Here is a 14,574-nt window from a genome sequence, read left to right on the forward strand (position 1 = left end):
GCAGCTGGCGGACCGCGGCGATGACGCCGGCGTGCGGCCCCCGCCGCGCCGCGCCGCCGCCGCCGTCGGGCGCAAACAGCCACAGCGCCGCGGGACGCTGCGCGGCCAGCACGGGCACCACGGTCGAGGCAAAGCCCGCGATGCTGGCGTGCCCCGTGATGCAGCTCATGCCCGCGTGCACCGCGCCCGCCGTGGCGTCTTGCCCGAGCAGCTGCCGCGTGGCGGCGAGGTCGTCGTGGGCCTTGGTGAGCTCGGCGGAGCCCTGCTCGACGTTGACGAGCGATGCGATGAAGCCTGCCCAGGGGAGCGGGGGGTGGAAATGATTAGAGAAGGACGCGGGGTTGGAGAGGGGGGTTTTGGGGGGGGGGGGGGAGTACCTATGCCACCCGCTTTGCTCACTTCAGCGGCGAGGGCGGGACAGGCGGCGCCAATCATCGGCGCGTTGATGATGACGGGCGCCGTGGTCCAGGGAAACCATTTCTGCAGCTTTGATGGTGCCATGTTGTCGTGTATGGTGGCACTCGGATTTTTGATGGTGTTGATGGAATTGAGCTCGTTCTGATGCTGGGATGACAGTTGATGCAAGCTGTTGCAGTGCGTGTAAAAGTGTGGTTGCAAGGCTGCACGAGATGGCCCACGGCATAGACGGGGCATGCCGATGCAGAGCCCGCTGCAGCCGATAAATAATACCATGACATGACGATGCTCCCGCTGACTATACATGCAGAACAATATTCTGGGTATTAAAAGTGAAATGATCAAGTCACGGTGGCAAAGATACAGGTTTGGCGACTGGCAGCGGCCTCCTCACTTACACAAACACTAAAGGCCAAAGTTCTTTCACAAGAGAGTGTTTTTCTACGCTATAGACAATAACCCAGATACAGCGCCGATCCCATCCTAACGATTTTCCTTACTCTCTCTCGGCAATCGCGGGAGGCTTATTATTAAGAATCTCGTCAATCTCGGCCATAATCTCCGGCGTCAGCTTCTCCACCGCGGCCAGCGCACGCACATTCTCGTATACCTGCGCGGGGCCGCTGGCGCCGGTGATGGCGGAGCTGACATTGGGGTTGCGGAGGACCCAGGCGAGGGCGAGCGTGCTCATCTTGATGCCGAGGCGGTCGGCGATGGGCTGCAGCTGGTTGACCTGCTCCACGATCTTGTCCCAGCCCTCCTTGCCGACGTTCTTCCAGAAGCCGGCGATGTACTGGACGCTCGTCTGGGCGAAGCGCGAGTCGTCGGGGACGCCGTCGCGGTACTTGCCGGTGAGGATGCCCTGCTTCATCGGGGAGAAGACGGTGAGGCCGAGGCCGGGCTCGCGGTAGAGCAGCGCAAACTCGCCCTCGACCTTGGCGCGGTCGATCATGTTGTACGCCGGCTGCTCCATGACGGGGCCGATGAGGCCGAGACGGTCGGCGACGCGGTGGGCCTGCGCAATCTCGTCGGCGCGCCACTCGGACGTGCCCCAGTAGAACGCCTTGCCGGTGTTGATGATGTGGTTGAAGGCGCGCACCGTCTCCTCCATCGGCGTCTGTCGGTCCGCGCGGTGCGCGTAGATGAGGTCCACGTACGCGAGGTCCAGCCGCTTCAGCGAGGCGTCGACGCCCTCGATGATGTGCTTGCGCGACAGGCCCTTGTTGTTGACGGGGTTATCGCCAAAGGCGCCGCCCCAAAAGATCTGCGCGATGCGTGTGTAAGCTAACAAGGCAATGGATGGGTGCGTGTTTGTGTGTGGGTGTTCGACGGGGGGATATGAGGGGGAATGCGTACCTTTGTGGAGATGACGAGGTCGTTTCGCTTCCAGCCGTACTTTTTAATAGCCTCGCCCATGACGATTTCGCTCTCGCCGGCGGCGTACACCTCGGCGCAGTCGAAAAAGTTGACGCCGCAGTCGTATGCAGCCTTCATGCAGGCGTAGGTGCCCTCTGTCGCCGCAAGCCAGTCAGTATGCGAGAGAGCGAGAGATGACCGTGTCTGTTCCCCCGCCTGGAGGGACGCCGTGCAGGGAAAAAAAAGAGGCAATGCATACCGCGATCGACGTGGCCGCCGTACGTGAGCCATCCACCGAGCGAAATGGCAGACACCTGCAGACCCGACTTTCCGAGAAAGCGGTACTGCATGGGAGGGAGATCGGCCGGCTTGGACATGATGGCGGCTTGTTCTGGATGGTACTTGCAGAGGAGTCAAAGGGAAAGGATTGGGAGGGAGAGAAATCAATTGAAACAGAGGCCAAGGTACCACGCTTTATAGAGGAGCTAACAGGCTCCAATCGCTGATGAAGCTGGCCATCCCTCTCAGCGTCCCAAGGTTGGTCCCCCACCAAGGTGCGGGGGACACTGATGAGGTGTCACCATAGTAGGTAGGTAGTTGGATGGGGGCGGCAGATGGTTGGATAGTCGAGAGGGGAACAAGTCTGCTTTGTCATGACCCAGAGCGATTTTTCACCATTGACTACCAGGGTTGTCTTGTATGGTTCGTATGTCCGAGAAATTCCACGTCGCCGAGTGACTGACGGTGTGAGCGCAAGGTCTGGACGATTTTTGCCCCTCAGGATGGAGGGGGGGGCATTCCCCAGCAAGCTTGGTCATTGCGGCGTACCCTGTACCGCTGTCTGGGTTTTTCGATGCCGGCACTACAACGCCTACTCTTGATCCCGCTTCTTGAACAATGTCATATTGGAAACAGAATCCATATTCGTTATAGAACCGGCACAGCTGAAAGCGATCGGCATTATGTGGTGTATTGCCAGCCAGTCCGTCACTACTATTAAACACTGATGTCGTGCGTTAGAGGGAGTAGGGATATGATGGAGATGCTTTAGGTAAGAGATTCTTCAGTAAATTTTCAATAGTTAATCACGTATTAAAGCGTGTGAGTTTCCCCTGAATCCAGGAACTGTTCTTTCTTTACCATGTACAACCACCCTATCCTCTGCTCCAATCTACAAGGCAGGATCTGTCGGCGCGCAGCTCCAGTCAACGAGACTCTAGGGATCAACTATATAATGAAGGTATGTCTCCCTTGACTATGCCAAAAGTAGTACATGTATCTGTTCGTTCGTCTCAACGTAGATTTCTTTCCCGATCATGGCTCTTGTTTTCGTCTCAACTACTCGGGTATATGGCTCTAGCGGTCATGCCAAAGGCCGATTTCCCCAGAACGTATCAACGACAAAGCCGGTCGAGTCTGCCGAGCTAGGTAATGAGCGTGCTTTTGGCAATGGTGTGAGCAGTCAGTCTTGCCTCCTTTACGACTGACTACATCAATAACGGTAGCTGCTGATATCCAATGTTTCTCTTTGCTTCTAACCCCTCCTGTCGCAAGAATTCAACTAAAGCGAATAAAATGTAATAGCAAGTAGCCTATGAGGAGGACAATGCTGTTTCTGTTGACCTGGCCATGGCAATGACTGTCCATGATACAAATGGGTCGTAAGTTTCGTCTCATCCATTGTTGCGCGCGGGAACACCAAACACCACTACATATGATACAACAGTCGCATGACTATCGAGCGTAGCGACCCGCATCTTGCAGACAGCTGGAGGGCGTCCGCGCACGATGCATGCAGGTTCAATTGTCGTCTGCCAGAACTAGCCTAGTTACTGGTAACTAGCAGTGAGTAGGGAGGAGAGCAAAACAGTCGTTGGTTGGTTACCGATATTGGGCCATTGCCTGGGAGAGATCTGCCATCCCGGAGATGAGATATGCCCCAACCTCCTTGTTTTCGGGAGAACAACATGGGATCTCGGAAACTACTCTAAATGTAGGTCCAATTGCTGAATGTCGGGGTTCCCCCGTCCATGCAGGGTGTTCCCGCTAGTCAGTGTTGCAACACGAATGTAACAGCAACGACTGACATCCTGGCTCTGCTGCAGGCTCGTCAGCTGCATCTCGTCGAGGTTGGCTGCCGCCCGATGAGCCCAAGCGCGGGGAAAAGGTCAATGCTTGGGCGACGGATCGTGTTTTTCAAGTGTAATAGTTGTCAATGGTAAAGGTGGATTTCATGGTCCCTCTTTTCTTCTCATCGTCGCTTTTGACTTTTTGGCATGTCTAATGGGGCAACAAGGTTCCAGATGGTCTCACAAGTTGATTAATGCTCCGGCGAGATGCCTGATTGATCTGGCGATGTTGCTATTTTCTCGTCGCTTACCACGGCAGGGGCGGACACTCGCAATGCAATTCCTTTATGAAGGGGAGGGGTTCGTATCTCTCGCCGCCGCTACGAGCTTATTGCTGGAACTGGTGACAACTTATTCAGGTGGCAGCGTATCGACAAGACGGGAGTCGAGTCGCTCGCCGACGGTCACTACTGACCAGGTTAGTTACCAGGGAACACGAGCCGGTTGGACGGCTGGGAAATTGCACGTCATTGACAGGGTTCAGCAAAAGATTATTGACGAGCCGCGGACGAGTGCAATTGGTCTCGGGAGCCTGCGATGTGTTTTGCGATGTATTCGTGGTTTGTTTGCTTCGCGACCAATCGCTGTTCGTGTTCTTGGAAGGAACCGTTGTGATGGGGGGCCCGGGCTGTGGCGGAGGTTGGTGAGCCACGGGTCCGTGCCTCCGTCTCAAGGCACGTGGGCGAGTTTCTCCGACTCGTTATGATATCGAGTTTTCTGGTACCAGTAAATCGACCTTCCCGTTTGGTTACAAGGCAAATAGTCTCCCATCCGCGCGGTGGCAAACCCGAATGCACTACAGGTCGTATACTGGTATGCGGTCGAGCAACCGGGTGCTGAAGGGTGGAGGCCAAGCTTGGAGCGTTTGGAGGCTCCGAGCCTTCGCTTCAGCTGGGCCGGTAGCAGCTTTGGGGAACAGCAAACAAGCCAAGTTCGTTGCGAGGCTGCGATGGCTGGCGAGTCGCCAATTCGCCTCCATTGCATCATGTGCACGCGTACATAACTATTTTTGTACTTGTACCTTTGTACTCCGTACATATATCCGTATTTTTGCATCTCGGCTCACCGTTGGGCGCGATCCCACAATGCACCGCACCGCTTCTTCGGGCAGCCGGGGCGGTGGATACGGTACCTACAGCGACCCGGCCAGCGTGCCATTGTATTATTCGTGGTCCGATTGCGATGGTCCCTGAGGACGCATTGCTTGCATCTGCAGGTGAGGTACGGAAGGGGGTAACTAACTAGTAGGACATAAGAAAATAAAAAAAAATATCGAGAATAAAAAGACGACAATTTATTTGTCAGGCGTCGGAGCTGTCCAGGATAGGTCACGACCCCGGACTACCCAAGCAGGCAAAGGCTGCTGGACTCAGACTTCTGCAGCCAACTGACTTGTCACGGCGCTAGGCTGGGCTCGGCCAAGAACCCGCCCCCTTGGTCGTAACATGTTGTTGCATCTGCGAGGATCGCTCAGTTTTGGTCGCGGACAAGAAAAAGAGGTAGAAAAAGGTAGGTAGTAGGTATCAGTATGGCCGATTTTCTGGTCGTCCCAGTACCCTAAAAAAAATCCTGATTGAGTTGTCGTGACCTGCGATTGACTTGGCGCAGCGCCTAAAAGTCCACCCGCCAGCACACAACAGAGCCCCAGCCGCGACATCGCCTGTAAATAGAGGGACCTGGCTGTGCTCTGTCGTCAGTTCCAGTGGCCGCCAACTGCAGACTTGCGGCCTGAGCCAGGGGCCAAAACACCAACGCAGCACAGCGTCATCAGGGCTTGCATGCATAGGATTACTCTTATACTGTAATAATGCTGTTCTGACGCCAGTCATCACGACCAATCATTCGTCTCTCGCTCGAGGCTGCCACAGTCTCGACCTTTTTCGTCTGTGCTAGCGGTCCCCTAGCAGGCCGCCCACCACCCCCCTCCAGGCCCTCCCCCGAAGAAATTGGCTACCGCTTCGTCGAGATCCACTACGACCTGGGCACTCATCTCCAGCAGATCTTTACTCCTCCCCTTGCCATCTTGCAACTCTTCCACCTTGTGTTTTTTCTTCCTCTTCTTTCCTTCCTCCTGCTCCCCCATCCGCAATGTGCACGCCTCTGCCCATTTGCTAACCATTACATCTCTCCGACCGCCTCTGCACACGACTACGCCGCCCCTTCAGGCTTTTGCCCGTCTGCACACCCAACAGCAGCACACCCCTATTGGGGGCTCCGTAGGTCGTGCCCCAGGGCTGCTGTTTTGACTCTCATAACACTGTCGCCCGACCGTCCAATCGTCCGACCGACTAAAGACGCGGCAATTCGTCCCCTCGCACACGACCCTCGATTTCCACCACCATCGCCCCTCCATCGTTTGTCTTTGTATCGATTCATTCTTCCGAGTCACCGCTCGTCGCCAGCCGCCAACCGCCCGATATGGCTTCGTCAGCCTCCAACGTTGTCGGTGTCCACTACCGAGTGGGCAAGAAGATTGGTGAGGGCTCGTTTGGTGTCATTTTCGAAGGCACCAACCTGCTCAACAATCAGCAGGTCGCCATCAAATTCGTCAGTATTCCGCCTGCAGACGCACCGCTCTCTGCTTTTTTTGGTTTCCGCCCGACCCCGACGTGCTAATTTTCCTCTAGGAACCTCGCAAGAGCGACGCTCCCCAATTGCGAGACGAGTATCGCACCTACAAGATCCTTGTAGGATATCGTGAGTAGACGATTTGACCGACCCGTTTTTCCGCCAGTAAATTTCCTAACATGAACTCAGCCGGTATCCCCAATGTCTACTACTTTGGCCAGGAAGGCCTCCACAACATCCTCGTGATTGACCTCCTCGGACCTTCACTCGAGGATCTCTTCGACCACTGTGGTCGTCGATTTACTATCAAGACGGTTGTTATGGTCGCCAAGCAGATGCTCTCCCGCGTTCAGACGATACACGAGCGAAATCTCATCTACCGGGACATCAAGCCCGACAACTTCATTATTGGCCGCCCTGGTACCAAAGCCGCCAACGTTATTCACGTCATTGACTTTGGTATGGCCAAGCAGTACCGAGACCCCAAAACCAAGCAGCACATCCCTTACCGCGAGCGCAAGTCTCTCTCCGGCACTGCCCGTTATATGAGTATCAACACTCACTTGGGGCGTGAGCAGTCGCGTCGCGACGATCTCGAGGCCCTCGGTCACGTCTTCATGTACTTCCTCCGTGGTGGCCTGCCTTGGCAGGGCCTCAAGGCTGCTACCAACAAGCAGAAATATGAAAAGATTGGTGAAAAGAAGCAGACCACTGCCATCAAGGACCTCTGCGAGGGCTTCCCCGAGGAGTTCAGCAAGTACCTCACCTATGTCCGCAACCTCGGCTTCGAAGACACCCCCGACTACGACTATCTCCGGGAGCTCTTTACCCAAGCTCTCAAGAACGCCGGCGAGATCGAGGATGGCGAATACGACTGGATGAAGATCAACAAGGATTCGGGAAAGGGCTGGGACTCCAAGGGGCACAACTATCACCACAATCCAAACGTACGCCCCGGTCCCTCTCAAATGGAACTTCACAGTGGCCATCGGGGGAATACCAACTCTCACCAGCAAGCACAGAATCTTACCGTCGGCCGGTTAAACGCCGCCCAGCCGCCTCCTCCCTCGCCGATCAAGCAGATGGGCAAGCAGAGAGATCGACCAAGCGTGCAAGGGGGGTTGTCCGCCCAACGGGGTCCTGGGGGCCTGCGTGACCTATCCACCCCGGCCGGCTCGACCCAGGCTCAGTTCCAAAACAGCGCCCAGAATCTGCCCCAGCAGAAGATGACGCCCCAAGGTGGCATCGGCCAACCCGGCCAGCTCAATGCCCAGGCCGCCCAGCAGCCCAGTGGCTTCCAAAAATTCATCAAGTCCATTTGCTGCGGTTAGGCGCCACCCGCTACGAGTCGAAGTTGTGTTTCTCCCCTTTGCGGCGGTAGGCAGCGCTTCGGTGGAATGTGCAGGCTGGAATCCTCAAGTGCCGTCGATATTCCTGCCCCCACTAGTTGGCGACCTCGAGCTTACTAGTCGGGCTGGCTGTTCTGGAATGTCTGGAGGCGGTAAACAGTGTAAAGCTGTGATATTGGATATTACGGTGCGGTCAACACAGTGGTTGCTCATGATAAGCATGGAAAAGAAAAGACTCGCGCGGCTGCACCCGATGTCCCTGACACGTCAACCCGAGAAACCCAAACTCCGACAAAAATCACAAAACCAAGAAAACCAAGGATCATCCTAGCGCATTTCCAAGAGTCATTTATTTTCCTTGTTATCCATCACGTCTATCGTTACGAACCAAGCCTGTTAGCTGGCCCTCTCGCTGCAGGCATCCTACATTGCACTGTCAGCTAACGGCTACGAAACCCCGGACTGCGTCAAGAATGCCTTGCCATCATGTGCCGGCCATTGCCGCTCAGCCCTACATGTGCATTCCCCCGCCGTCTGATATACACTTTCACTACCACTGCTACTGCTCGACACTCACGGCCACTATCCCCTCTTCACATACACATCCTTCCCCCATCTCTTACTACGCCGTCGTATAATACTTTTTTTTTTTCGCCCCCGAGGAGGTCAAGAGGAGAATCTCTCAGGAACAAAGGTCAAGAACGGGAATATGACATTTCTTGATTTGCAAGAAAGCTCTGTATTTTTCAACTTGGGACGAGCCAAGGGCAAGCTGCATCGGATGAGCGTCGTTTGTTGCAAGTTGGTTTCTTTTTTTATCATTTGTTTCATCATCATTGAGTTAGACCTGTCGTGTCCAATGGCACCACCTGAGAGACTTGGGGGGAGAAGAGACAAGAGGACGGTGTAAATCTTCTGATTTTGACGTGGACTTTACAAACAACACTAGGTAGGAGTTTCATCGGTATGCTTTTTGTAATTGAATTAACATCGGTTCAGTAACGACCTTTGCACGTGTGTGTTAAGTGAATATTAGTTCTTTTCCCACCTGCCTCGACACGCTATTGATTATACTGTATCAGTCTGCCATCCAGTGCATCCAGTGAATTCCCGCGTGTCCCATTTACAAGAAGACGATATTGAATGCATACGTTGCCAATTTGCCATCTATGACAAAAGAATTCATGGCAAAAAGGCTCATCATGAGGCGTACTTGACCCTCTTTTCCATATCCATCCCAATTTTCAACTCTAGATTAAACCATCCTGAGCAAGCAAGAAGAAAAATTCGAAAAAAAGAACACCATGTATTACAATACCGTACAGCTCCTTCTCCCTTTTTACGTCAGCTTCTGCTTGATGAAGAAGGTACGCAGATGCGACAGCTGCCAGACGCAGGTACCGCCGAGAATGACGAGCTGGATAACCATCCAGCGAATGACACGGGCGTTGGTGGACTCGGACTGGTCTCTGAACTCGGCCTCGCGTTCCTATGACAACAAACATGTCAGCGCCTCTTTCCAAGGATTATTACTGTACGGTCCCGAATCGCCGCCACTTACACGCTGGAAGACCTGCTCGCGACGGATGTCGTTCAGGCGGTTGTTCAGGTCCTTGACACGGGTGGTGATGTCGGCAATGGTGTTTTTGTCGGAGCTCTCAATCTGGCTGCTCGAGCCAATGACCATGTCGAGCTTGAGCTTGATGCCGCCGTTGGTGGAAGACGCCGAGAGCCACGCGGGGCGGCCCGACGTGGACGAGGGCAAGAAGCAAATCTTGTGGTCGCCGGCCTCGTGGGCGACGAAGTGGAACTTGCCCGCCGAGGAGCCAGCCTTGGAGACAATGCGGTGGTCGTTGTTGAATACTTCCTGCAAAGGGGCGAAGACGTTTGGTTAGCATTCTATCCGAGGGAGGGATATTTTGGAGAGAACAGAGCGGGTGGATGTGGTAGGCACGTACATCGACGGTGATGTAAATCTTCAAGCCCTCGTGCTGCTGCCATGCGTTGGCGCGGTCATCCCACTCCTCGGCGGCGTAGGTTCCTGAGACGAGAGTGTCCTTAGGAAGCTCCTCGTAGAAACACTTTTGCGTCGCGCCATCAATGAAGAAGTGCAGGGCCTGCGCGGCCGAGGCCAAGGTCAGGATGGGGAGAAACAACCGCATGGCGGGCAGTTGTCGGGTCGCGGGCGCGGATACCTGAAGCGAGCTTCGGAGCGATGCGTGGGGTGTTCGGATTCGATTCCAACGGCAAGACAATTTTGCAATTGGCTGTATCCTGTGGCAAGAAGACTACTCGGGGGATTCAAAGAGACTCGTCCTCGTGGTTGGGAGAGAAGATCAGGGAGAAGGACATTCAAGACGACACTACTAACAACCCTCTGAGGCTACCTAGGGGCTACTCCATCGAAGCTGCCACGTCCACAATAATTCGCCCAGCAAGCTACCTTCCAGGGGCGGTCACGTGCAAGCGCATGCGAACCACGCTCGCGTCTCTCTTCTCTCAAATCCAGTGGCAGCGATCCGCTACATATTAGAGGCTCAGTGAGTGAGTGCTAGCGAACAAGGGCAAATTTCTCGAGACTTTACTTCGGTCGCGAATCGAATCGCCCTGAGTTTCAACCAGGCACAACGACTACACAACACGCCAAAAAAAATCCCGAATAATTATTTCTAACTGCTTAGTCAAATACGAATTTGAATTCGAACGAGTTAGCGATGCAACACGGGGATTCATTGACTCTTTGACGACTACACACCGGGCACCTCACCAGTGCGGATCACCAAACCAGCTTGTCAGAATCGACGTCTCATCGCAACCATGAGCTCGACAGACGTCCGTGACATGCTCAACCTGCCAGATGGCATGGCTGGTCCGCGTCCGGCTAAGAAGCAGAAAGTCTCGGGCGCGCGACACAACAACCTCAAGGGTCTGGCACGCGAAGTACACAACCTCGGCGGCGACAACCCCATCGCTATCGTCCCAGAGGTCACGCAGTTCAAAAAGAGGCGCATGGCTAACCGGAAGCCCGCTTCACGATGGGAACTGCGGGCTTTTCGCAACTCAGCCCGGGACGATGCGAGCCTGATCCTGCGCCACTGGCGGCGCAAGGACACGAAGCAACAACCTGACGCGACAACAACAACGACAGCGACAACGGCGACGGACGAACAGGGCAAGGTGGCGGTTGCGGCGCCGGCGGACGAGGTGGAGGACTCAGCATTTGCCAAATACAATGTGCGCGTGTCAGTGCCCGAGTACAGCGATGACCAATACCTACAAACCCTACAAAACGAAGACTGGACGCGGGAGGAGACTGACTACTTGATTGAGCTGGCCCGCGACTTTGACTTGCGGTGGCCGCTCATCTGGGATCGATACGAGTGGAACCCGCCGGCTGTGAATAACGAGGCAAACGCGGACGGTGACGAGAGTAAGGCGGTGGTACCGACCGCCCGCGCCCGCGCGCTTGAGGACCTCAAGGCGAGATACTACGAAGTGGCGGCCAAGATGATGGCAATCAACAAGCCGGTGCAGTACATGACGCAACTCGAGTTTGCCCTGCACGAGCTCATGACGCACTACAACCCCCAGCAAGAAAAGATTCGCAAGGAGTTTGCAGTCAACACACTCTCGCGCTCGCGCGAAGAGGCCCGTGAGGAAGAATCTCTTCTGATGGAAATTAAACGCATCCTAGCGCGCAGCGAAAAGTTCAACGAGGAACGCAGGGAGCTCTACAACAGACTCGACTACCCGCACGCCGAGACGGACATTAGCACGTTCAGGTCGTCCGCTGGCCTGCAGACGCTGCTGCAGAACCTCATGAATGTGGACAAGTCCAAGAAGCGCAAGTCGATCATGGGCGCCGAGGGCGTCAGCCCGGCACAGGGCACCCCCCAGGCTGTCGCGGCCGCTGCCGCGCAGGAATCGTCAGCCTCCAAGAAGGACGCCGTTCCTTCTTTCGCCGGCGCCGCCGCGGCAAACATCCGTGAGTCGTCTGGGCCCGTATCGACGCCGACGGCCGCGGGCAAGAAGACGCCGCAGCAGGCGCACGAGCGTCGGAAACTGTCAGAGCAGGAGGAGACCATTTACGGCGTGTCCCGCCACGACCGGCTCGGCTCTGGCCCCACGTTTCGCACAGAAAAGATCAACAAGCTCTTCTCGCACAAGTCCAACCAGCAGCAGATGCGCATCAACAACACGCTCAACGAGCTCGACGTGCCCAGCAAGCTGGCCATGCCCACGACGGGCACGACGCTGCAGTTTGAGGCGCTGCTGGCCGCCGTCAACGGCCTCCTCGACGCCCGCAAGGTCTCGGACAAGCTCGACGCCGAGATCAAGATTGAGGAGGCCAAAAAGGCCGAGCGTGAAAAGGCGCTGGCCGGGCCCGGCGGCGAGCCTACCACTGCGGAGGCCGCCGAAGGAGACGCGGCGGACAAGATGGAGGAGGGCAAGGCAGAGGGCGATGCTCCTGTGGGGCCGTCTACTAAGGAACAACAGGCTGCACATACGATAGAGGATCCGGACACGGACGACGCCGCTGCAGAGGCCGCCAAGGCGGGTGACGCGGCCGAGGCCGAGGACAAGCCGGGGGAGATGCCGACCGACAAGGAAAAGACGGCACGGCTAGGCAGCACAGGGCCCGCGTCGCACAAGCGAAGCGCCAGCGTGCTCAGCACGACGAGCGACAAGAGCGCCAAGCGGCAGAAGAAGTAAGGGGGCCAGGAGCATCATCAGGAGACAAGACATGTAGAGCATGCCAGATAGGCATCCGCCAACGTGCCTCGCGGTTAGTTCCGTCTCACCGCCACTGCCAACGCCAAGTCTCGCTTGCATGCATGTATGCACATGCAGGCACACGCCAGCCATCATTTCCTTTGCATAGTCCTCCGACCATGCCGAAGAGCAAAGACGGGCGAACCTGCGATGGTGGGCGAAAACGCGTACAAGTGAGAGACTCTCTCCCCCGCCCCTCCATCATCTTTGCGCCACGAATATGTAGGATGGCGGCTCGGCAAAGCATATTCTCTCTCTATATATATACGTATATGTACGTGCTCAAGTTTCTATTCTCGGGGGTATCGAGGTGATTGGGCACGACGAAAGGGGCGGGAAGACGCGGCGCGTACAAATTACTGAATCAGACTTGGACTAGTTAGACGTCATGGGGCGCAAAGACGACCTGGAAGGAGATCAAGGAAGGCTGTCGTATGTATTGTACCATACTTGCATTATACCGGCAAAAGAGCAGCCGGTAGTATTCGTTCTGCAGACCCAACTCTGCTTCTTCTTTTGCTTTTGTCGTTGGGGGGGGGCATGGACGAGCAAAATATCCGATTCTTGAGAAAGGAGTGCTTTGTTTTTGTAAAGCAAGCAGAACGAATCGAAACGTCCATTTTCGAACCAATGCAATAATGGTAATCATCATGGAAGCCCCCAAAGTTACTAGAAGAGGGTTGCCGCGCCTGTGTCATGCACGCATACTAATACCATGTAAGTCGTCTGCACGGCCAAACGTTGTTGCCCTTGTTTTTTTCTTTCGGTAAATTGTGTAGCAAGAACGGGATGCGCCATGCCGTGTGGAGGCTTGTTCTTGTTTCAAGTACATGATCCCCCGTCTCATGTAAAAAAGAAATCTCACTCATTCAATAGGTGGGGGGGCGGGAGGGGGGGGTTGGATTAGTTGAGCCAACTAGTTAGTTGATGATGGGAAACTGGATTTCGGCGGCCACATGTTTTGCCTCGGCGGCTCGGCGGCTTATTTATTACCTTGTTGGCGTTGGTGGCGGCGGCGGCGGCGGCGGACCGAGGGGGGGGGGGGGCTCAAACAGGGCTGAAAAAGGACTGGAACATGGATTGAGCGAGGATGAATAAAAACTCAAATAGACGACCGTACATGCGGTCTTTGTTGGGCGGAAAAAACTTGGTGAAAGTGAGTTGGTCATTGGGCGGGGTGGTCAAGTCTTGGGCGGCAGAGAGACCCCTTCGTCTTCCCCCGTGGGGGGGAGAAGGGGGGAGTGGGCATTGTTTCTTAAAATAGCTTCTGCCCTATGCGGAACAGGAAAAGAAAAAAACTTCTAAAAATACAGGTTGTATAAGAGGTTGTGAGGGAGGAATAAGCGGCCGCTAGGATGGGATAAGCGGCCGCCAAGGGCCCAGTGTGTCCATGTTCTATTTAGAGACGCATTCGTACTCCCCTCACATGAACATGGGCAAGACCTTGAGCAATGGCAGATTCATCGTGCACATTCTTCCAGGGGTGTGCCTTTTTTTCGGTATTGAGAAGGCTGAATGTGTGATATCTGGGGCGTCTGTCGTCTGTCGTCTGTCAGCCAACACCATAACGAGCGAGCGCGATCCCGGCCCTTTTCGCTGAAGCTGTGAAGCCTGCGCAGATATAGCATACTTGCACCTGCCTGCAAGGGGGAGGGAGGTGTGACGATTGCATCTACAACAGCTCGGGCTCGTCGGCGAACCGCCTCTATCCAATCAAGTCTGCCATTGCCTCGTGCCATGTGCCCCTTGCATCAGGCCAGTCGCCAAACGCTTTTGTCTCTACGCGCCCGTTGCCTGTCTACCCGGTACAGTCGGCCAGCGCAGCATACCACCACGATGCAATGACGCCCAATCGCTATCTGCCCGGATGCTTTTTTTGTACTCGGGAGACTCTGCGCATCAATGATATTATAATTGCGGTAATCTAAATCTTTCATCGTAGACGATAGTGACGTTGCTGAATAGAAACCCCTGCTGGCCTC

The 14,574-nt window shown here is 55.3% G+C and overlaps 5 protein-coding genes across 5 annotated transcripts; 3 read left to right on the forward strand and 2 right to left on the reverse strand.

Moving 5' to 3' along the window:
- Positions 1 to 913: 913 nt before the first annotated feature.
- CCM_00919 (voltage-gated K channel beta subunit, putative) lies at positions 914 to 2,150 on the reverse strand (the record flags this gene model as incomplete). Its single annotated transcript, XM_006666077.1, has 3 exons — positions 914 to 1,681; positions 1,774 to 1,928; positions 2,033 to 2,150. The coding sequence occupies 3 exons, from the start codon at positions 2,148 to 2,150 to the stop codon at positions 914 to 916; spliced, it is 1,041 nt and encodes a 346-aa protein (XP_006666140.1).
- Positions 2,151 to 2,914: 764 nt separating this feature from the next.
- On the forward strand, positions 2,915 to 3,602 carry CCM_00920 (uncharacterized protein; the record flags this gene model as incomplete). The annotated part of the gene is made up of 4 exons (XM_006666078.1): positions 2,915 to 3,013; positions 3,075 to 3,227; positions 3,358 to 3,434; positions 3,500 to 3,602. The coding sequence occupies 4 exons, from the start codon at positions 2,915 to 2,917 to the stop codon at positions 3,600 to 3,602; spliced, it is 432 nt and encodes a 143-aa protein (XP_006666141.1).
- A 1,745-nt stretch (positions 3,603 to 5,347) lies between these two features.
- On the forward strand, positions 5,348 to 7,801 carry CCM_00921 (casein kinase I, putative; the record flags this gene model as incomplete). Its single annotated transcript, XM_006666079.1, has 5 exons — positions 5,348 to 5,411; positions 5,846 to 5,943; positions 6,288 to 6,449; positions 6,530 to 6,599; positions 6,660 to 7,801. The coding sequence occupies 5 exons, from the start codon at positions 5,348 to 5,350 to the stop codon at positions 7,799 to 7,801; spliced, it is 1,536 nt and encodes a 511-aa protein (XP_006666142.1).
- A 1,357-nt stretch (positions 7,802 to 9,158) lies between these two features.
- CCM_00922 (ERP1 protein precursor) lies at positions 9,159 to 9,981 on the reverse strand (the record flags this gene model as incomplete). Its single annotated transcript, XM_006666080.1, has 3 exons — positions 9,159 to 9,308; positions 9,381 to 9,686; positions 9,778 to 9,981. 3 exons carry the CDS (start codon positions 9,979 to 9,981, stop codon positions 9,159 to 9,161), a joined length of 660 nt encoding a protein of 219 aa, XP_006666143.1.
- Positions 9,982 to 10,636: 655 nt separating this feature from the next.
- On the forward strand, positions 10,637 to 12,955 carry CCM_00923 (SWR1-complex protein 4; the record flags this gene model as incomplete). Its single annotated transcript, XM_006666081.1, has 2 exons — positions 10,637 to 12,528; positions 12,880 to 12,955. The coding sequence occupies 2 exons, from the start codon at positions 10,637 to 10,639 to the stop codon at positions 12,953 to 12,955; spliced, it is 1,968 nt and encodes a 655-aa protein (XP_006666144.1).
- Positions 12,956 to 14,574: the final 1,619 nt, after the last annotated feature.

This window comes from Cordyceps militaris (assembly GCF_000225605.1).
Source record: "Cordyceps militaris CM01 unplaced genomic scaffold CCM_S00001, whole genome shotgun sequence".
NCBI classification, from domain to species: Eukaryota; Fungi; Ascomycota; class Sordariomycetes; order Hypocreales; family Cordycipitaceae; genus Cordyceps; species Cordyceps militaris.